Genomic DNA, 23038 nt, shown 5'->3' on the forward strand with positions numbered 1-23038 from the left:
ATAAAGGTAGACATTAGAGGAAAACCACTTATTTTGTTTTTGTTTTTTATTTAGGTTTAAAATTACATTTAACATTTCTCATTTTATGTACACACATATAATAAAATTATGCTCAATTAGACAAAAAATAATTACATTAGATACGTGCATAAGACATAAAGACACATATATATTTATATATATATATTTATTACTAAGGGCTAAGTTTAAGAATTATCAAACAATGCGAGACAAAAAGCAGACAGACCATAAAAAAAAACACTGAAATAAAATATGTAGTATGGTATAGATTTTTCAATACAGGAGTTTGTGGACATGAACATTAGGATATAGGGATTGGGTTGCACTTTTTTGTGGCGGCTTGCATTCATCTCGTAAGAAAATAAATAAATCTAACAGAGGGAAACGAAAGTGGTGATGGGTGTTTGTTTTTTAGGTTTAATTCTTTTTTTTATCTTTTAACTGAGGGCCAATAGGGGCTCAACTTCCAGAGGATCCTGCAATTTGGGTCCCGTTTTCTTGCGGTATTTCTTCTGCAGCTTTGTCTTTGACAATTTCGACTTGTTTTTGGAGGAGTTTTTGGACTGGGACTTGGTCTTCTCCAACTCCTTTTCCCTATCCAGCAGCTCCAACTGCTCGAATATGTTTTTGGGATGCGGATGTGAGTGTGGAGCGGTGGCATTTTTGGCCGCATACACCACCACGAATTGTGAGAATGCCGAGTCGGCCGGTGTGTTGATGTCTGCAAAGTCCCTGAAATTGGCGAACTGCTCTTCTGGGTAGGTGTACTTCTGCACAAATCCCTCGGAAGGTCGACCGTGCCCATTGTTGGCATCGCCATAGATGTAATCACTGTTGTCCTCGGGATGGTAGGGCATTTCCTCCTCCGGATAAAAGGTTCCGCCTCGCAGAACGCCGAAATCTCCACTACCCAAAATGCTGGCATCGAAGTTTCGCTGCTGAGTCGCCGGCTGCTGTTGTTGGGGGGGCCAAAAGTGGCAGCGGCAGGGACAGGGGAGTACTTTCAGATACCGGAGGTCCGTGTCCGAAGTAGGGTCTCGAGTGGCCCAGTGGCGGAGCCTCGTGGTAAAACGGCGGATAGAAGTTCTGGGCCGCCTGCGTATGCGAATCCCCCACCAGTTTGGCACTCGGATTGGCAATGGGTCGGAATTGCTCCTCCTCCTCCGGATTCTGTTGGGCTGCCGCCTGGAATTGCCTGGGTTGAGCTCTGGGTTGGATCCTGGCCTGGATCTGTGGCTGCAGTTGCGTGGTGGGCGGCATATGGAAGTGCTGTTCGTGCGATCTCAGCACTGTGATTGGCGAAAAGTCATTTGGCTCCATCAGCATGTCGCTGTCCTCTTCGGGGAACTCAGCTGAAAAATACCAAAAACGAAGAGGAGAAATCAGAAATCAGAAATCAGACAAAGAAATCCACTCAATAGTTGTAAGAGCTTCGGTGTCTCGAGTTTTCTGAGGAGCCCTTGTGCGATGTTCAGACTTGAGTTGAGTGGTGAAATGTGTTGCCGAACATGCGTCTTGAGTTTTTTAAGATCACTCGATGTAGCAGGAAATGCTGCAGAAGATGGCGTTTCCTCTTGCAAAATGTGGCACAGGAAACCCGTTAAGCAAATGTGTGCCTGGCTTTCATTTAACATTTTCATTTTTATTTCATTTTTGGTTCAATAAAGTGCATATTTATAAATTTTAAATTGTCAATCAATTAGGCAATGAATTTAGATGTTAATTTCTGTTAATGATGATGGCGACAAACCTTTAATGATCGCTGATAGTTTTTTTTTTTAATTGTACGCAATAGACAAAATACCAGTTTCTTTTTTTTTAGGAGGAAAGAAGAAACATTAGTTTTTTTGAAAGCCGAAACTGTGCTCAACTCATAATTTTATATTATTATTTATTTAATTAAACCTAAGGTTAAAAGGTTTAAAACGCAATAACTACTTTTGCAATGGCCCAAATTCTAGCTCCTTCAATCTCTGCTCATTTCAGGTATTTTGTTTCGTGGCCACAGGTCTTTTGAGTCATATTGCGGTAACGTCTTAGGCCAATAACACTTTTTTTTTTTTTGTTTTTTTGCCTGGGTTTCTTTTCGCGAGATCTTTTTGTAGTGTTTTTTTTTTTTTGTGTTTGGGGTCTGGCTGGGCAGTCAAATGTCGTATCGATAAAAGTCGATAATAATGTGTGCCGGGCAGCTGGCATAAATTTTGTGTGCTTTGGCTTGTGTTCTAGGCATAAATGTTTCGGCCCCCGCGGCTCCCAATCTCCTCCATATAAAACCATCTATTTAAGACCCCACCCTCGACAGCCAGAAGCCTTTCCATACTTGTACGCGATTTTCGTTTCCACACAATTGTTGCTGATGCTTGTTTTTTTTTCCTCAAATTTTTTTTTAAAATTTGTCTGAGTTTTCACCTCATGCTATTTTTTTTTTTTTATTCGGCCCAACACCCGCTGGTAGTTGTTTTTCATTTTTCGTTTTTCGACTGGCAAATGCAGAACATAATGAGTTTGTTAACTGTAATTGGGTTTCGTTGACTCTTGGCTCAAAGCAAAAGTCTGGTCGATTTCTGGATTTTGATAGTGACTTGCTGCCAGAAATGGGTCAAACACACGCCGATATGTCGTGTGGTAAGTGTAGATTACTTCATTATTTATTTGAGGGGGGATATTCGGCGGCACGACTCGGCTAATTTACGAAATTGCCCCGATTTGCTGCTGGATAATCGATCACGTAAACAGGACACCCACTGCAAGTTGAGAAAAAGCCACACGGAAAGAAAGAAGAACTGAATAAAAAATAAATAAAATAACTTCGAAATGATGCGCCATGGCAATCGTCATCTAGAAATACTTGACACAACAAACACAAATCTACAAAAATTATTAAAACCAAAAATATTATACTCATTGGGACAGTATTTTTTTTCTGTGCATCCAAAAGCCAGCATCAATGTTTAATGCCGAATGGTACAAAATTGTCCATCTGTGGTTCATAAGTCATGCAGAAAGTAAACCGAATATCTATCTTTCTTTCTACCGTTCAATACTTCATCCTTTTTATTATAAGATTAAAGTTAAATGGTTCGTAGCTTGATTATTCAATAATTCGAAAACATGATTAGGAGTTTACAAAAATCAGATTAACTTATACTTGCATGCCAATAAAAAATTAATGCACATATGTGCATAGGTGATTTAAAATTAGAGCAAGTTTAATGAATCAACTTTTTGACATAAGCAAGTATGTAAAGATGTTTGAATCTTAATTACCTAGTTAAATTGAAGGTGACAGTATCCAAGCATTTTAATGTATTTAGGCAATAATCAAATATTTTGAAATTAAATGGATTGCAAAAGTAGACTTCTTTATCGCACTTTAAAGCAGCCCGCGAGTTGCAAAGTAATACCTGTGGCAATTGTTTTCTTCACTTCCAAATTAATGTTGCCACGCTGACTATTTTCTTTGTCTGTTTGCAAATTATGAAAGTGCCAAAAAGACAAAGCGCGATAAAATCAGCCAAAGGAAAAGTGGAGTAAATATGGAGGCTACATGTATATGGGGAGCACTCGTTATATGATGACCCTGATAACGATAACAATGATGATGTAGCCGTTAAGGCAGATGTCCATGTCGACGGTACAATGGGGCGTATGCGTTAAATTGAGCGCGTCGTGCCCACAACAGAAATCCCTGGGCGTGTGTTCAAGTGTACCTCTCCTTTTATATGTATATATATACGATATATACGTATAATCTGTGTGCGATCACCATGACATGAGCTTGCCTCTTTAGTCACTTACAACAAAATTCCGCATAGCGATCGTCATCGTCATCGTCATTGCGCGTTTTTCTCCACGGCTCTTCTTTAACTTTTTTCTTTAGGTTTCAGGCCCCTCCGATTGTGTCTGATTATGGGTACGATTGTATCTGATTGCGACGTGGGCGTCAGCCGTATAATTAACACATTGTTGCTGTGCCTGTGTGTATGTATGTGTGTGTGTGTGTTGCAATGAGTAATGGAGCAATGGGAAGCGTGTCTAAGTGGGCGTTAAATGGCCGCCTCAATGCGTCCATCATTATTATTATCATCATCGCCATCATCATATATTTTGGGTAGGCCCACTTATCGCGCCCCACCAAAAATAAAAGAAGGAAAAATAGCTGCCTCACGATAAACGATCGCTGTGAGTGCAGCGAAAAAATGCCAAGTGGCGATCCCAAGAGGCGACTCTTTAGTCAAGGCGACAAAAAGCGGGCAGTTGAAAAACACGAATAGAAAATATTTTTACAGCGCTGGATGGAGCGGAGGAATAAATGAAATATGTGCATAAATATAAGCAACGTGGAAGCCTGGAAAAATATCATTTGACAACAGATTAATATGGTACAATGAAGACAAAACCAAACGATTTATTAACTCGATGCGTATAAAATATTTTGCAGGCCACAGGTATTTTAAAAAGTTCACCCCACATTTTTCCAAGCCCCTCGATCACTCATGGCAATCCACTTGTGATATTAATGTTATTTCTTATCCATTTTCCCCGCTTTCGAGGCTCTGGGGCACTCCCCAACTGGCAGTTTTCCATGGCAGTCGCCACTTATCCTCCGGGTTTCCCCAGTCCCCATCTCCTGTGGCAACTCATCAGCGGCTGCAAATAATTTCCGGCATTTTGTTGGCACTTACAGCGGCGCATGCGTGTAAGCACAGATCAGGTCGTGGGTTGTGTTTCACGTCCACCTCACCTCTTCAGCTTTTCTTCAGCACCTCATAAATTTCCAAGTCAAAAACAGCGAGCGCCATTCGCCACTTTCACTACAGGTTGCATGGAGCTGCTTTCGGAGATGGATTATAATAGTGGTTTGGCTCGGTAGACATAAATCAAATCTGTGCTTTGAAATTGACCCTTGAGTATCAATGTCACATTACAATAAATCCTTTAGCTAGACTAGTTTTGATTGTTAAGGGAGGGGAAATGATATATATATATATATATATATAATATATAATACTCAATCCTTTTCTAAAGTTAAGCCACTTAAGCTTATTATATACTATTTTATACATTATATAAAAGTCCATTTCGTTGAGCAACCTTTGATATTTTGCCTGCAACCCGCAGGTTGAGGGTGTTGAATTTTCACAATGACAGAGTTGTCGTGTGTTTTAATTTATGAGGTCGCTTTAGCAGCTTGCATACATAATAAAGTATTCGCAATTAGCTGCTTTTTATGTTACATTTTAATGACAGTTTTGTATCTCTATTTCTATTTCTAGTTGCAGTTGTATTTCTGTTTTTTTTTTTTTTTTAATCCCCACCTTCTTGTCATGTTTTCCGCATTGTGGCGAGGCCACCTTGAGGCTGCAGGCCGGCCACTTCATTTATCTTAATTTGCAATTCGATTGCACTTGACTTGGCCGAAAAGAATCTGGCCAGCTTCGGCATTATGGCCAGGCTATGCTATAATGATGATGACTCAACTGCAAGTTGTTTTTCGTTTTCGTAGCACTCAAGCATTGCCGGCCGGCGATGCAGGCGGTCAATGTCAGTTGCTGTTGGGATGCGGACTGGCGATCGGCGATTGGCGATCGGCGATTGAGGGAGGGGAAAATCGTAGAACTTGGCTATGAAAAATCCACTCGGACGAGTCGTAGAGAATCACATTTCAAGACTAACCACTTGGCCAGCACATGCTGCTCATTAATTGTCAATACACAGGTAAAAAAAAAAGCCAAGCCATAGCCTTAGATACCTGATTTTGTTCTATTTTATTTTTGTTTTATTTTTTTTGGTTCTTCTGTAATCAAATAGATACCCCGTTAATAATTTTGAGTATCATATGGTACATAAGATTTTTACCTATTTTTTCCTATGTATCAATTGCTTGCAAAGACGCCATAAACTATCAAGCGGAGATCGGGGGTCTGAATGCTCCGAGGTGGAGTGGGTGCGCGATCATTATGTTAGAATAATGCCATGGTCTGGGACAGCTGGGCAGAGCTTCGTCGCAGCGCAGCGACACCTAGAGCCAAACAACAACCAAATTAACGAAAAGTGCACAAGGCAACAACCCAGGGAGACAGCGCTAGACAACGCCAAACCAAACAAACAGACAAACAGACAAACGAACAAGTAAACTTGACTGCCATTTACGACGCTTGTTGTTGGGGCATAATTAAATTTGCATTTTTCTCATCGCCTTTTGCTGGCTGAGAAAATTCGTCGGTCGAGGTTGCCACAAACGTTTTATTTATTTTTTTTTTTTTGCTATGGAGGGGCACACCTTAAAGTGCGATAGGTATAAGTACGGAGGGTCATCATTCATCGAAGATCTACCATTGCCGGAGTTTTGCAGAGACGAAAAGTAGGAACAAGCTTCGAATTGATACAATTTTAAACTGATATTTAGTCCAAAAAAAGGAACATCCTTTAAAATTAGCTTTCTTTATTTAAAAGAATTTTAAAAGAAATGTACTGAGGCATGGTTTTTATTTTTAATGAACTATTAGATTTGAGACACTATTTTTTTGTTGTGTTTGGTGACCTATCCATCACCCGTGTCAATTTTTAGCTGGGAGTGCTCCATTTGCCTTGGCCTTGCCAAACTGCAAAAATAGAATGGCTCTTCCCCGATCTCAATTAAAGATATTTGGCTTCCGCATTGGTCGCTCATTAGCGGAGCTGCGGGTCCGTGGCTTGTAATACCCAACCCATCTGGAGAGGAGTATTAATAATAATAATTGTCGGGCCTGCTGCACACTTGAACTTTAAAGTTCAAAGTAAGCGGATGACATTTAACTTGACCAACAAAGGCAGAAGAATTCTGCAGCTCCAAATGTCAGGCGGCCAAAAATGAAAAACCTAAAACGAAACAAAAGACTTAAGACACGAACGCGCCGCCTCAAGGACAAATTTATGGGGGGGTGGCGATTGGGGTGGGAGTGGTTCAATTATGCCGAGCACACAACAACCCACTCATTTCGCATGCAGATGGCAATTTTCAATTCAATTCGCTGCAAACAAATGACATAGAATTAAAGTCTTCGCCAGCAATTTAGAATGCCTTTGCTGCGATTTCATTGGGTTTGGACTTCAGTTCAGTTTCAGTTTGATTTCCATTTCCATTTCTGTTTGGGTTTGGATTTGTGTTTCGACTTCGAAATCCAAGACAATTATGCCGGAGAAGAGCCATAATTGCGGCGCTTGATAAATGATTTTGCTCCGATTTGAATAACGTGCTCTAACTTTAGCATTGGAGTTAATTTTCACATACACCACACGTCGCTCGGCAATTAGCCATCTTTTAGCCATGAGCCAAGTCAATTTTGTTTCGCTCTCGGTTTCGGTTTCAGTTTCGGTTTCAGTTTCAGTTTCAGTTTAAGATTTAGTTTCAATTTCAGCTTCGGTTTTTCGAGCTTGAGTTACAGATTCGTGCCCGGCATGCCAACATGCTCGCCATAAGCTGTGAGCTATGCATAAACAATCCAATTTTATGTACACGGAAAAATAATAGCTCAAAAAAAAAATAAAAAAATTAAAAGCAGCCATAGCGATATTGGATTCCTTTGATAATATAATATCAGAGTATACTCTCGACCAAAATAATTCGTAAGACTGCAAAATGCATTTTGGAATGATATGCAATTTCTTTTGGTGTACATGTAGGTACATTCCCGCTCCATCGCCTCGTATAAATCTTCCACTCAACGGTGTGCATTGCTATTGATTTATGGGTCTGGCGAGTGCTTGTCTTATAAATAGCATCCATAAAGTGTCGTCCCCCCGCCCTAAAATGTCTCCGGCTACCGCTTTTATTTATGACAACTCCACCGTGCGCCGCCTGAACTTTAATTGAGTTGCCTTGGCTCCAGTATCTCCTTCTCTCGCTTCGCTCTAATACAATATGATAAATCAAAGTTGGTCACAACACGATTTTTCTTCCATCCGGGAAACGTTTCATGACATGTAATAGTTGCTATCCAGATCTTTCCCTCACATTTCTGTCAAGGCTACGATAGCCGTGGGCATGTTTTCGCAATTTACAGCTGAGTTAGCTGGTTGCACTCGTATTTGTGTTAAAATTAAAGGGAAACCGCAGCCGAAACAACATTTATAGGAAATCTTCACTTTCAGTAAGTGCTTGGTAATTTTTATACCCTTGCAGAGCAAAGGGTATTATAATTTTGGCCAGAAGTTTGCAACGCAGTGAAGGAGACACCTTAGACCCCATAAAGTATATATATTCTTGATCAGCATCACCATCTGAATCGAAATACGTCTGTACGTCTGTCCGTCTGTCTGTCTGTCCGTCTGTCCGTCTGTCCGTCTGTCCTCCTGTCCGTTTCTGCCCAAACTAGTCTCTCATTTTTAAAGCTATCTTGCTGAAACTTTCCCAAAAGGTGTGTAGCTATTGCACGCAGTATATAAGTCGGAACGGGCAAGATCGGGCGACTATATAGGATAGCTCCCATACAAGGGATTGAAATACAAAATTCTAACGCCGTTGTTTTTGATCAGATCGACTTGATTTCTTCCACATGGCGTTTTCTAGTTACTATTGAATTTCGGGTTAAATTTGATCGAAATCGGATAACTTGATCATATAGCTGCCATAGGAGAGATCAAAAAATATATGGGTGATTCCATATCAGATTTACAGTCGATATCGGGAAATTCGATGAGATATTTTTTTTCATGCTCTTTATCGAAAATAAATCGACACGTATTTTTTTATTTGGCTCAGAAAATTTTTTTGACAAAGTTATGATTTTTTGAATTTTTGATGAACTGCCCTTTTTTTGATGACAGTCGCGTTTTCCAGCCCCAATAACTCGAAAAGCGTACGTCGCAGAAAAAAATGAATAGGAAGTAAAAATTTCATCCTTCCTTCTTCTTTGCAAAACTTTCGTGAAAAATTTTTTAAACAATTTTTCACCACAAAAAGTTCAAATGTTTATAACAAATTCATTTTTCTCCAACTTGGACATTTTTGATTTTTTTTTTTTTTCACAATAAATCCTTCAATTTCTTCTGATGAACATACTAAAATTTCAGAATGGGATCAAAATTAGTTTTTGAGTTATAGAATATTCAAGATCATCATGCGTCAATTCGGTTCGCGCGCGCATAGTAAGGGTCAATGAAATGAATTTTTAATGCTATTTAATTCTATAACTCAAAAACTAATTTTGATCCCATTCTGAAATTTTAGTATGTTCATCAGAAGAAATTGAAGGATTTATTGTGAAAAAAAAAAAAAAATCAAAAATGTCCAAGTTGGAGAAAAATGAATTTGTTATAAACATTTGAACTTTTGTGGTGAAAATTGTTTAAAAATTTTTTCACGAAAGTTTTGCAAAGAAGAAGGAAGGATGAAATTTTTACTTCCTATTCATTTTTTTCTGCGACGTACGCTTTTCGAGTTATTGGGGCTGGAAAACGCGACTGTCATCAAAAAAAGGGCAGTTCATCAAAAATTCAAAAAATCATAACTTTGTCAAAAAAATTTTCTGAGCCAAATAAAAAAATACGTGTCGATTTATTTTCGATAAAGAGCATGAAAAAAAATATCTCATCGAATTTCCCAATATCGACTGTAAATCTGATATGGAATCACCCATATATAGAATTAATGGAAATTAATTGATAAGGTGATTGTTTTTCATCACACGACTATGATTTTTTGAGTATCAAGTTTTTTAACTAGTCTTGGTTCATAAAAAAATTTTCATTAAAATCGGACAACTATATCATATAGCTGTCATATGAACAATAGTCAAAAATATAAAAAATTAATAGAAAAGTCGTCGTTGCTTCGTTGTTGTTTAGCCTTTGTGTATTCTGTTCGAAATATTTGATGACTGCAAGGGTATATAAGCTTCGGTTTGCCGAAGCTAGCTTCCTTTCTTGTTTGTTATTAATGTTCACCTAAAACCTCTCCCAAAACCTTCATTTCCTATCTTAGGATTTAGGATCCTCAACGTTGGGTTTTTAATTGATTTCCTGACCTATAACATGAAATCAATTAAAATTTTAAATTGGGTTGTAATTGTACCTAGATTTTTCATTTTCAGCCCAAGGTGAGGCTTAAATTAAGTTAAGTCGATCAACAGTTCTTGCCTTAGTCTTTGCCCTCTCAAATCTTTTAGTTACAGTCTCCGCGTTCTCATTAACCTCTCGACTAAGTGTGTGTGTGTGTTATCATTGAGATTTAATTTGACCCCGGCATTGTCATTGGAGTGATTCATTAAGCTGCAGTTTTACGCCAGACCGAGTTTCGCTTGTAATTAGAGCCAGTTTTTTTGTTTTTCCCCACCTGGGGGCCATATTTCCGGCTAACATCAGGGCTATTGTCTGGGTTAATGGCTTACAATGCGTTAAGTTTTGTAATGCCCAAAACGCTACGGGGTTGGTGGTGCCACAGGCTGCTGGGAATTAGACATGGAAATGGGAAGTGGCACCTGTTTGATCGGCACGGTAAACTAATTTTTGTTAACACCATTCCCACCTCGAGGAACACTCGAGCATTCTGGGACTGACATTGGCCGCCCGAACGATCGACTAATTGAACATGACATTTTCCAATAAACCACAATTACTTAATGCCTGACCTTAGGTCGCTGTGAAAATGCCATAAATTATTAGCGGAGCAGAGCTGTCAAACGATCTCCGGTTCGATGTTGGCTCCTCGATGAGCTTCAATGTCAAAACCAAGCTAAGAACACAACAATGCCAGCCATACTATATACCCATATCCAAGTTTAAATGTCAAACATTTGGCTCGTGAATTCTCGGCCAGCATCTGGAAACAGAAATGATTTGTTTCGCCTTTTCACGAACATCACAAATGCCATCGAAACGTGGCTAAGAACAGGCGGCACATTAGCTGCACGATCCGATCTGATAAATCACATTTGTTCGTCTATAAACAGTACTTAAAGACGGAGGATTATTTTTTTTTGGGGGTGTGAACATACAGGGTATTAAAATCGTTTAGATTTGAGGTCACCAAAGGTGTTGAATGACACGGAAGTTCTATGCGTTCTCCACCATTTGATAATCCCCAAGAGACAAATCCGCTGATCTGATTGCAGGGTATGTTATCTGTTAGCAAAACGATGGCGGTTCGCTTGCCGAGCACTTGATCTCTATTATGTGTATTTGTAGCCATTATTAATCTAATGAAACTGCCAGTTAGTCACTCAACAGCGAGTCGGTGGTGGCTAAGTGGTTCAGTTCAGTGGTTGGTTGGCCAAGCGCAGTTGCAGCGACTTTGAGTTGTAGTCGCACTCGCAGTGGCGCAGTCGCAATAATAGCATTTAAATGGCTCTTTTAAATATTATTTATGACTCTGGTAACTGTTGCATGACATAAATATGTGTGTGACCCTCAGGGTCTTCCACACACGTAGCAAAATCAGGCAGACAATTACCTTATTTGTAAATTATGTTAGATCACAGCTCTTTGGCAATAAACTCGAACATACTATAATACATCGTGTACGAGTGTTTGTTTATGCACAGAGAAAATATATTTTAAAGCTTAAGATGGCAAATCAAAAAAATCAGTTTTGTCTAGAGGTGATCCTAGTATTTAAGTTTACACAAATTTTTTTTTTTTTTTTTTTTTTTTTTGAGCTTTGTCTTTTTTTATTGAATCTTCTCTTGAAGAGACTTTCAATAAGAATTCAGATCTTAACCTACATATACTGTATATTATTAATTTATATTATTTATTTGTTATATTATGTTTACACAAAATTTATATTCATGTTATTTGTGGTGCGAATACTTTTTTTTTATACTTGATAATCATTTTTCGTTTTTACTTGTGCTTTGTGTGCTATAAATTACTGTATGGCAATCATTCTCGCTAGAACACTTTTCCCATCGTTGGGTCTTATTAAAGTCTTTGTCTTGTACACCCGCTAACGTTCTTCTCTATCGGAGCCTCATGATCACATCATGATCGCGGTGAGTGAAGAATGAAGAATTTGTAGAAATAATTATATATAATGTTGACTAGCCAAGGACGGGCTAGTTAGTTGCGTTTTGTTTCTGAGGTTTTTCGCATTTTCCATACTTTGTTCTAATGCCTGACTGCCTGATTGCCTGATTGCCAGACTGACTGACTGACTGACTGACTAACTGAATGATTGACTAACTGACTGACTGACTGACTGACTGACTCTGCATGCCTCACTGATCATTGTGCAGTGGCTGAGCGCTTCGCTGGGCACCGTATATCATGAGTGCCCAGCCATTGTATTTATTTGCACATAGACATATTTATTCTTGTACTGCAAGCTCAAAAACCCATTCATGTACTTCTCAACGCTTGCGCAATGCTTCAAGCTGCGCCTTTGAGTGGGTGCTGTCAGTCCAACATCGACTTCTACTTTACTTTAAGGCGCAAGTCTGAAAAACCTGATGGGTGCGGTGGTGTTGGCCAGAGAATCTACTCGATATCGATATCCCTACGATTGCATATGCGAGTCAATCAATTGCTTAAGTAAGTATGAACTAACCTTGCAACAGTTTTCAATAGTACAGTTTTATATAATTAAAAATAATTAGAATTAAATTTAAAGAAATGTTTTCCATTAAAAACTGTCTTAATTCCATGCCGAAAAAATTGCTGGCGAATGACGAGCAGCTAGAAAGGCGCGGGGAATCATAAATCGAATCAAAAACACATTACAATAAATTCAAAGTAATCAAAATGTGCAAAATCCCAAAATGATTAACGATGCGGCTTTCGGATTTGATTTGATTTTTGCCAATTTTGATTGGCTCCGCAAGACCCTTTCAAAATATTTACAGACAAGGGCGCACGCGCCCTAAGATCTATCGTTTTTTTTTTTTTTTTTTTATATGTTTTTTGTCTGCCATTTTTGACGGTCAGAGAGGCAAGTGAAATGAAACCAATCAAACTAAACGTAATGGAATATGGGCAAGAGTCCATTACTGTTGCGTACGTATGTCTTTCTTTTCCATTCGGCACTTTGTGTGGCTCAATGGCTAATTAGGTTGCAATTGCACACTTGGCGTATGCGTGATATATCCATGATATATCTCATTCGCCCCGGCGGACAGTGAGCAATTGGGCATTGAGCAGTAAACATTGGGAGCAAACTGAGTCAGCACAACACAGAGCTGAGCGGCAAACAAACACGTTTCCAGGCCAAAAGCCCAAAACTGGCAGCATTTTGGCCAGGCACTCGAGACCATGGCACGTACATCGTACACAAACCGACAAGTCAAATGTGCAGCAAGCGTTTTCGCGCAATTTGTTTTGTTTTTGTCACTTTGGCCAACAAGGTGAAGGTTAGGGGACAAACAAAATGTCCCCAAAACGATGAACACCGCATGGAAAAATTGCATGCATTGTACATTAATACATTTGGAAAACTTTCTGTAGGGAAAACATGTTTTCAACTCTTCAAATAAAAAAAATAAAACTTTTTAGTCAAGACTAAATAAATATTTATCTAATAGCCAATACCTTTTCCGCTTCACCGTTTGTCGTTTTATGGCATTAAGTTGTCATTTGTTAGGCAATGAATCTAATGCTCGGTTAGCTTACAAAACGGCTTAAAAGACACAACGACGCTGCAGTTAACTTGGCTTAAAGGTGTCCTGCAAACTATCTAAATTTGACTTAAAGAGAATATTTAGTTGTGACCAAAATACTCATTTTTAAGCCCAACAAAACTTGAATATTATTAATTCACTATTTAAAAATCAAGCAACAGTAAAACTTCCTATTAAATAAATCTGTTCGATAAAATTGATTACTAAACGATCTGGTCCCAGTGATAGCCGAAAATCAGTTGCTGCGGAACCCATTAATATTTAATAATGATGTATTCGGGGCCCTTTTGAAACATTGTAATCAGAGTGGAGCGCACTCGATGCCACCAGGTCGAAAGTGGGGGATATATAAAAAAAAACAACACTCGGGGCCTCAAGTGGAAGACCCGACGAAGTCCGACATCCTGAACCCCCATTGGATTCCAAAAACCATCCAATTTGATGGCTGACAGCTGGCAGTGCAAACAGAGCTGCAATGATTGTTGTTTGTTTGTTCAAATGGTTGGCTCATCCTCAATCCTCTGTCTTTGGATCCCCGAAAGCGACTTCAACTTTTCGGCAGCTGCGAAACTGATGGCTGATTGATTTTCTGTCGAGATTTTAAAATGGGGGGGGGGAGGGGGAGGCGATTATTACAACACTCCCCACAAACCGATCATTATGTTCATAACGCAATTTGCATTCACCTCTCCAAAAGCTGCGTTTATTTTGTTTGTTGTCTTTACAGTTTTTTTTGGCTTTCGGGAAATGGAACTTTGCTGTGATTTGATTGATTGCAATGGCCAGCGGTGCGTGTCGAAAATGGCCAAAATGCTCAAAACGACGTTCAAAATAATGTCCAATGGGCCAACGCACCGAGCAATTACGTTGTGTTCGTTAATTCCATGTTATTTTCCCTGCGAAAGCCAAAGAAGACATCATTAAGTTCGAATAAGTCGATTGCCACACCATTTTGTTCAACAAATCGCACGAAATATCCGACACACAAAGGCACAAACCAAAATAAACTCAAGTTTAGTGCTGGTAACTGCAAAATCGCAGTCGAAGTGTTAGGACAAAAAGCGAAACACACAAAACGCAATTAATCAGCCGCGAGGAAGTGCTTTAAATAGAAAGTAAGTTATACGAAATATATATGCTCTTGAAGGTACACATGTGCTTTATAGTTTTTCTGGAAGTTGTAAGTTCTTCAATGTTTCTAGGGAAATATTTTTTATTCTTTGTTATATTGTTAACATAAGTTTTCAAGAACATTATAGAATTTTTTAGGTTGGTAAACTTTAACTGAATTCCATTGAGTTACTTAGAGTTCCATACAATAAACAAAAACTATACCATAAATAAAATTATAGTAACCCTAAATAAAAGGGTATATAGCTATAGTATTTATGTAAAAACCCAATATGCCTTTCATTATTTAATTAATGTTGGAAATAAAATCAATTTAAAAATAACGCAAAACAAAAGGCAATCGGTTTTTCAAATGTGCCGCATTTCGCGGTTCGCTGTGATGACTTTGATTAATTTGCGCCGTCACTTTCGCCCAATGTAGAGCAAAATTATTAATGAGCTGAGCTAATTATTCACCCACCTCTTATTAAGTCTGGGGATTATGTAAGCCGGCTAAATTGAATCATCGAGTATATTATCGATTCCCGATTTGCATAACTCAATAATCTACGATCGGTTTAAGTTGCTCGACTCGCATTTTTTTTCGAGTTGTCGCTACCGTTCGGCGGTGTCATTTGTTTTCCCAATTGATTGATGGCGGCATTTCTTTCGGCCTTTTATTTAGATTTTGCCTCCGATTTTTATTTCGATTGCGATTTAGCATTGCCCAACAACGAAACGTAAACACAGAGCCCGAAAATGTGTGTAATTACACTCGGCCGAGCGGTTCCCATTCAGTTCGCCGAATTTAAAGGTTAAGACTCACCATTTAAATTTAACAGCCTCTAAACACAATGCGCGGCCATAACAAAGACAACAAACAGCATCGAAACTAAACGAATTGGGTCTTTGTTCCAATTTTTGTGTACTTCGCAGGCTTTTTGCCCAAAGTTCAAAATGTTAATTGCCGGCAAAAGGTAAAGCAACGCCTTCACGGTAGTGGTTAAAGTAAAAAAAAATTGTATTAAACTCAATAAATTTCTGCAAAAGCAGAGCAAGCAAACCGCAAGCTTTATGGGAATCCCCTGCAAGAAAAAGGCGAAGTGACCATCTAATTAAGAACCAAACTTTTAAATATGAAGGTCAAATCGGTTATTCAATAAAATAAAGAGTAAGGAATAAGTTGTGTCCCTGTTTGCTATCTAGATTGCTATGTAGTCATTTTAATATGAATGATTGTTTACTTCATTACTATTTTGAGTCTTCAGTGGTTTTAAGTGGTTGCATTGTGAATAATAAGCCCCCGGACTTTTCTAAGATCCTCTGTCAACCGCAACTACAACTACAAACGCCCACAACAGCGCCAAAGGCCTGAACAACTGAAAACAAAAACCGAATTGGTAGCAAAATTCAGTAGTCAGAAAAATACGAAATAGATGGAGATAAAAAATCGAGCAGTTGACGTGACCAGATCTCCAGATTTCTGTCTCCCTCCCCAATGGATGGTCGAAAATTGTACAAATCGTAAATCGATTTTTGTTCACATATCACGAAATGCTACGGCTATATATAACAAAATAGTTTTTTTTTTCACTTTTTGTTATAGTTTAAATTTATTTAAGTCTCTACGCTGATTATGATAGTGTTAACTATTCGGTTTTCGGCTCTTTTCTTTTGCGTTACGTTATGGGCAAGATTCGTGTGTCTGCTGTTTTTTTTTTTTTTTTTGTAGATATTTTTTTTTTTATTTCTAGGGGCCTTTTTTACTTATAATTTCGCGTACTTATTATTTGTATTATGCGAGCCGCGCTCATTAAATTTCATTCATTGTGCAAATGAATGGCAATTGTTGTTCGCTCCGGTTGCATTTTACCGCCTCGTTTCTTGGATCCGATGTGATCATTATATGGTTGAGAGCTGGCCCAAATTGGGGGCGTCATCATCAGTGCGCTGATTGTTCAGATCTGGCCGCTTATATATCTCTTTGACAAGCCATATACCCATAGCCTGGGAAATTGTCACAAGGTAGCTGCGGTCGTGATGCAATCTGTGGTTTTGAGCTTTGGCCCAATGAGTTGTTGAATGTTGAGGCACATCTGCAGCCAAAAGGCATTCGAAACAATAATAAAGATTTTTTTGGACCCGCAAGTTATTACAAGACTAATAATAAAGCTGTACTTGATTTTGCCATTTCCATTTCAACATGCACGGAAAACTAATTCTCAAATGGTGATATGCAATTTGAAAAACTCAAAGAACGTAAGCTTTATTTTTTTATATTTGAGGAGTGTGGTGACCCGTCTTTTATTTTACTTTTCGTATTGTCTTTGGGATGGAAAATGTCACAGGGGAAATGTTTTGGTGGCGAGTGGAGTAACGAAAAGGTGCATGGTAATTGGAAAATGGTACGGCCGCAATGACATAATGACACACAGACAGAGGGAAACTCGGGGAAAAAAGCAGTTGGGAAAAGGCAGATGAACGACGACCAGATGGAGATGTCTGGCTATATAACAAAGGAAAATTAACCCAGCATACGGAAGCAAGTGAAAAATGCGGTCTGTGGGTCTCTTGTCTTCTTTTTCCCCTTTTCCTCGATCTTCAATCTTGGGTCTACAGAGATACAACTCTTCCAGTAATTGCCGCCGATGTCGTAAGAGAGCCGAGAGATGTCTGGGAAAATGCTTTTGGCCATTCGTATTTGATACTTTGCTTCTTTTATTTTTGTTTTTTCTTTGTGGAATATATACACACCCCTTTCCCCCTTATCATCTATTTGTTGTATGTTTTCTTATTTTTGTTTTAATTTGTTTGCCTTTCGGTTTTTTTTTTTTAATTTGTTATATGGCTTACTCAACTCCTACTGACAAATTAGCGACTCCAGATAAGATTTTCACCTCTTAATTAAACAGAAACCAAGACCGAAATCAATGACAAATTTTGTAATCGCTCTTAGCGAAATGCCACATGTGTGATTTTTACCTCTGCTACTCTATCAGGCATTTTTTTTTAGTTACATTTTTATGGTTCACCCTCAAATGCTAAAACTCTACTTCAACGCGAGGCAAAACAAAAGCTGACAAAGTGAAAGCGCTGCTGCCACAAATCAAAGCCATCAGCAGCTGCTCAACTTGATCTCAAGCCGCGAGTCTTTGGCCATTGGCCGCCGGTTGATGACTTTAAACCCCATAATTCTCGGGGCCCCCATACAAAAAAAAAAAAAAAAAAACAAGCGCAGCGAATAGTTTTAGTTTCACTTTCACAGCTAGCTAATTAAGTCACAGATACACAGCGTTTTGAACTTACCATTGTGATGGAGAGCTTCCTGATCCGGTGGCTTAGCCATGATTACAGATGCCATGAAGATTGTTACCAGACTGGCGCAAATAAGTAAGTGATTTAGTGTTAATCCCCTGCTGATTTGGTTTGTTGCATAAACTAATTTCCTCGGCGATGCTGGTCCATCTGAAAATGACGATTTTGGTGTGCTGCTCCTGCAGATTTGACTGCTTTTTTTAATAGATGCCATCTTTATGTTCTAGTCTCTTCTCTGCGTTTGATAAAATTCTAATAAAGTATTAAGAATCACTTGTTTGGTCACTGAGCCACCGTCATGGCAAAGGAAAAGCGGCTGCAAAACAACAATCGCAGCAACGACAACTGCAAAGTGAAATTTCACTTTCGGGCATTCAAGTGGATTTAACTGGGATCATGCTTAAAAGTTGTTTTGGTTTTTTTCTTCTTTTTTTTTTTTTTGTTCGAGAGCAGGTCCGGCCAACTCAAAGATGCAGAGACACAAAGATACACAGACACAACAACACTCACAAAAAACATACTTTTTGGGATCCATGTGAGCTGGGGTCACGCATTCGTTTGTTTGAAAAAAAATAATCGAATAAATCAATAGAGGCATATATGTACATTGATGAAATGAAATGTACAATCTTCAATTGAAAAATATCTAAAAGAGGCGTAGATATTATAACTATCTATTTATTATTTTAAACCCAACGTGAAGAGCAATCCAGCTGCGATTAGCTTCTAAAATATTATTTTCAGCTAACGGCCATTGTGTTTCAGTTGTGGCTGCTGTCTAGTGTTATGGTTGTTATTGCTGTCATCTTATCGGCTCGGCATAAAAGTCATAAAAATAAAATTTATTTTGTTAGGTTGAGCTCAGTAACGGCAACAAGTTGACTTGACTCGGACCAGCGGCAGCTGCTTTGGCTGCCACATGCAACGCAAGCAACAGAAACAAAAAGAAAAAAAGAAAAACACTTTCGCAACAATTTTATTTGGCCAGTTTGGCCAAAAGTTTTTGTTTTCATTATTATTATTATAACAGTAGTCGTGCTGTTGTTGTTGTTGTTGCTGTTGTTGTTATGCAGGAAACTATTAGCGCGGAACCACAATACACGTACACCAAATCCGAATAACAAAATTATTTCATTCTATTATTTGTAATTTATTTGCATTTCGTTATAGTTTCGAGTAGCAATTAATTCAAGCACTTTTTTGTAAATGCGGAAATGGCGCGCGATCAAAACTTTGAACACTTGAACAAAAACGAAAGAAAAAATGTAGTTGGATATAAATGAAGGCGATGAAGCGCAGCACCCGGGATTTGTTGTGTTTATCTGCATTACAGTCCAGCTCACTTCCTAAATAAAATGAAAGCGCACAAACAATTGTTCAGGGGCTTACATCGGGTTGAAAAAACGCACTTTGGCGGTTGGCGGTTTAAATCGCGATGGCGGCTAAAATCGCGACGTGTGCCAAGCGGTCGTTGCGAACGCCATCAACGGTCTGAGCGGCGCGCCTGCGCCGTCGTAAACTTTAAAGGCATCGCATTACAAACGGTCCGAAGAGCGAGACTGAGATTGAGCGTTGCGGAGAGCAAGAGAGAGAGAGAGAGCTGGTTTTCATGAATGGAACTCGAACTCCAAGGGGATCGCTTTGGATCAGCTGTTGGGCTCTTTTTTTGCCGTTGCTTCGCTAGCTGCGTGCCCCACAAACCGGTGAATGTTGTACAACTGTTTTGGCTGCCGCTCGTGGCTACCGCTTCTCAGCCGCTGCGCTCAATTCAGGAGGATGGGGTTCCGGCTGAACAGTTGCAACAGCTGCGAGATACATTATGATGGTCAGAACATGGCACTTGAGATATTATATAGACAAAAAATGGACCTATGATCCAGAGCTTAAAGTCCTTCTTAAATTTGTTGGTAAATTTTGAAGTAAAAATGGTACCATTAAACCGTGTAGGTTTTTCCTTATCCGAAACATAAGACGAAAATTCAAAAAATCGACCAATATTAGAAAACAAATGTGGAATGGAGATCAACCAAAGGAAGTAAGCCAGTTTGAAGTCTTATAATCAGACTGGTAAAGTTGGCCAGGTCTGGGTCATATCTTAGGAAAGTTAAAGAGAAGAATCAGGTTGGCTTGGAAAAATGCAGGTTGGCAAGATAGGAGCCCGTTTCGATTAACCATATTGGCTAACTTTTTTCTGTCAATAATTTCTGCCCATCTGTTGGCTATTGAAATTCCCAAAACTCCGCCTAGGGAAATGTTAATTTCAAAATCCCGATGGTTTCGCCATTCGCCAAGGCAAGGCAATTAGCTGGGCTCCCCTACCGCAAACCTTTCCTCAATGACTGATCATTGCTTTGCCCTAAACCCATAATCGGCCCTAAGCGTTATTAGTCTTGACAGAAGCGTTAAAACAAACACGCAATGAAAAAAAAAACACATACGAAAAGGGACATGTTAACAGGGCTTTAATACTTTTGATTAGGTTAAAGCCCGAACATCGCTCCAAGCGATGGCCATAACGAGATGGAGTTGGCTAATTAATCGTTGGTCGATGTGCCATCAACTCTGCCTTATCTAATAGTATTTTTCGCTGACCGTCTGACCGCAGAGGTCGCTAAATCGATTTAACCACAACCAAAACCTATTCAGTTTTCACGCTGATTACACACTCCATATTCGTTATCCTATCGCCATTGGACTTGTACTACTTAGGGTACATTTTGATTGGTTTTACATATCCATTTATTTTTCGGATAGCCGTTTCTTCGTACTAATTTTTCTTCAAGCGCAAAGTAACACTATCGCTGTTAGTGACATGCAGCTTTCTTCTTTTGTGAATTTCCTGCATGGTTGTTATGACACTGTCATGGTTTTTCCTAAGGGGAAACCTCCTTTTTTTCAGCTCTCTGGATTATTTCATTCAGATGTGGGCGGTGTGTCTGTCGAAATGTGTATCTTTTGGGATATTTGGGCGACGACAAGGCGATGTCTCTTCCGCCAAGGCGCCGAAATCTCACAGTTTTGGGGTTTAGCTTTTAGCAGTAATAGTTAGGCATTTTCATTTGGAAAGAAGGGGAAACAGGGGAAACAGGCCACCAGGGCGTGCCTCCAAATCAGGCTTAAAAAGCAATTACGCACTCTTCGCAGTTGTCGCCGATGTCGATGTTTGAGTTGGAGTCTGGATTTTGAGACGAAGTCGATCTGCAGCATCGACTTCCTGCTCCAGGCGCAGCAAATGCGTTTTCCTCAAACCTCCCTGCCCCTTTTGTCGGGCTTTTATTAAAAAGATAGTTTTCTTTGCTGGTTCCAATTTTTATACCCTTGCGTTGCCTATTATAATTTTAGTCTGAAGTTTGCATGGCAATAAAGGATACACCTTAGACCAGGAAGAGTATATGGTACATATGTATTTCCTGATCAGCATCACCATTTCAGTTGATCTAGACAATGACGTCTTTCCGTCTGTATTTGTCTGTAAAACAAAAAAAAATGGATTTTTTGAAAAAAAAAAATTTAGGGGGACCCCCACAAAATTTTTCGAAATTGGAAAAAAAATGTAAGCAACTTTTTTACAGGCCTGGAAACATGAAAGAAAATACCTTCCCTGTTCAGATAAAATAATTTTTGGACAAGCTGCTTAGTTTGACCGAAAAAAATATGTGGGAAATTTGGAAAAATAGATTTTCCAAAAGCTATAAGATACCCCCACAAAGATTTCGAAAAAATATCTTTATCAAAATCTATAAACGCTATTATGCAACATTTAAAAAGGTCTAGAAACATGAAAGAGTTTAGATAAAATTATTTTAATTTTGGGCACGCACGCGCGTCCGGATTGCAATCGATATGTTATCGAGATCGCGTCTCAATTTTAGCCGCTTAGTGTGGCCATATATTACGTAGCGCTACAAATTTTTCAGTTTTTTGGCTTGCAAATGGTTGAAGTCTATGGTGCCATCAATACATCAACCTTTTTTTAGCAACGGGTTCAGGTTTTACCCAAAAATAATGTAAATCATGAGACAAAGCTATAGTCGATTATCAGTTATTCGTTAAATAGATAAACTGCGAGCGTGTCTATAGAAGCTACATAATATAGACGTTCGATCCGAGCAGTTCTGACTTATATACTTCGTGCAATAATTGCACAACTTTTCAAAATAGATTCAACGAGATCGGTTTTAAAACTGAGAGACTATTTTACATAAAATTAGACAGACGTTCATGTCTAAATGGTTTAAAGTACAAAAAAATGTAACACCTATTCAATTATTAGGCGCCAAGCCACTGTGGCGCCCTGATTTTATAAGCGTCCAATGCTACAACTAACATTTAGTGGAGAAGCAAACCGTTTACCGGTTTTTTTTAAGTTTTTAGTACCAAGGTTTATGGTTTTGAAAGTTAAACTTTGGGAAAAGTTTACTATCCTTAGCATGTAAAATGTTAGTTATTAATTTAATTGGAAAATAAACAACGATAGAGTGTAGATGGAGTCAGTTGAAAACTGCATAACTTGGCACCTAATATGGTAAAACTATTAAAACGTAAGATACTGCTATATTTTAAAATATCCAAATTATGTATTTTAACGTTAAAATTCAAGTAAGTTTTACAACATTTAAAATGTAATCTGTATTCCCGTTGTCATTTACCTAACCCGTAAACCAGTTTGCGCCTTTCTTTTCCTCACTTTTCTTTCTTTATTTGACATTTTTCCTACCGTTGACAAGTCCATTAACATTGCCATAGACATTGACAAGCGTGGCTCAGTCGATCAATTGATCAAGTCCTGTGACTCATGAGGCAACTGGTTTAAGAAAATAAGAAACAAAACTCATTTCTGTGTACCCTCGAAAATAAAACACAAAAGTTCGGTTTGGATATGACGGAGAAGGCATTAAAACACGAGATCCGCATATGAAATCGGGTAATAAAAACCGCTGAAGTAACGGCAACAACTGGCAACAGCAACAGCAACAGGGAACCGGCATCATGCGACAGTT

At 38.8% G+C, this 23038-nt stretch overlaps 1 protein-coding gene across 1 annotated transcript; it reads right to left on the bottom strand.

Moving 5' to 3' along the window:
• Positions 1 to 28: 28 nt before the first annotated feature.
• LOC108092956 lies at positions 29 to 19538 on the bottom strand. The gene is given in 4 exon segments (XM_017192835.2): positions 29 to 986; positions 988 to 1373; positions 18030 to 18290; positions 19428 to 19538. Coding segments are annotated over 3 exon segments (1137 nt in total). The 5' UTR covers positions 18253 to 18290; positions 19428 to 19538; the 3' UTR covers positions 29 to 458.
• Between the last annotated feature and the right edge of the window lie 3500 nt (positions 19539 to 23038).

Source organism: Drosophila ficusphila, unplaced genomic scaffold (assembly GCF_018152265.1).
Source record: "Drosophila ficusphila isolate 14025-0441.05 unplaced genomic scaffold, ASM1815226v1 contig_198, whole genome shotgun sequence".
Taxonomy (NCBI): Eukaryota; Metazoa; Arthropoda; class Insecta; order Diptera; family Drosophilidae; genus Drosophila; species Drosophila ficusphila.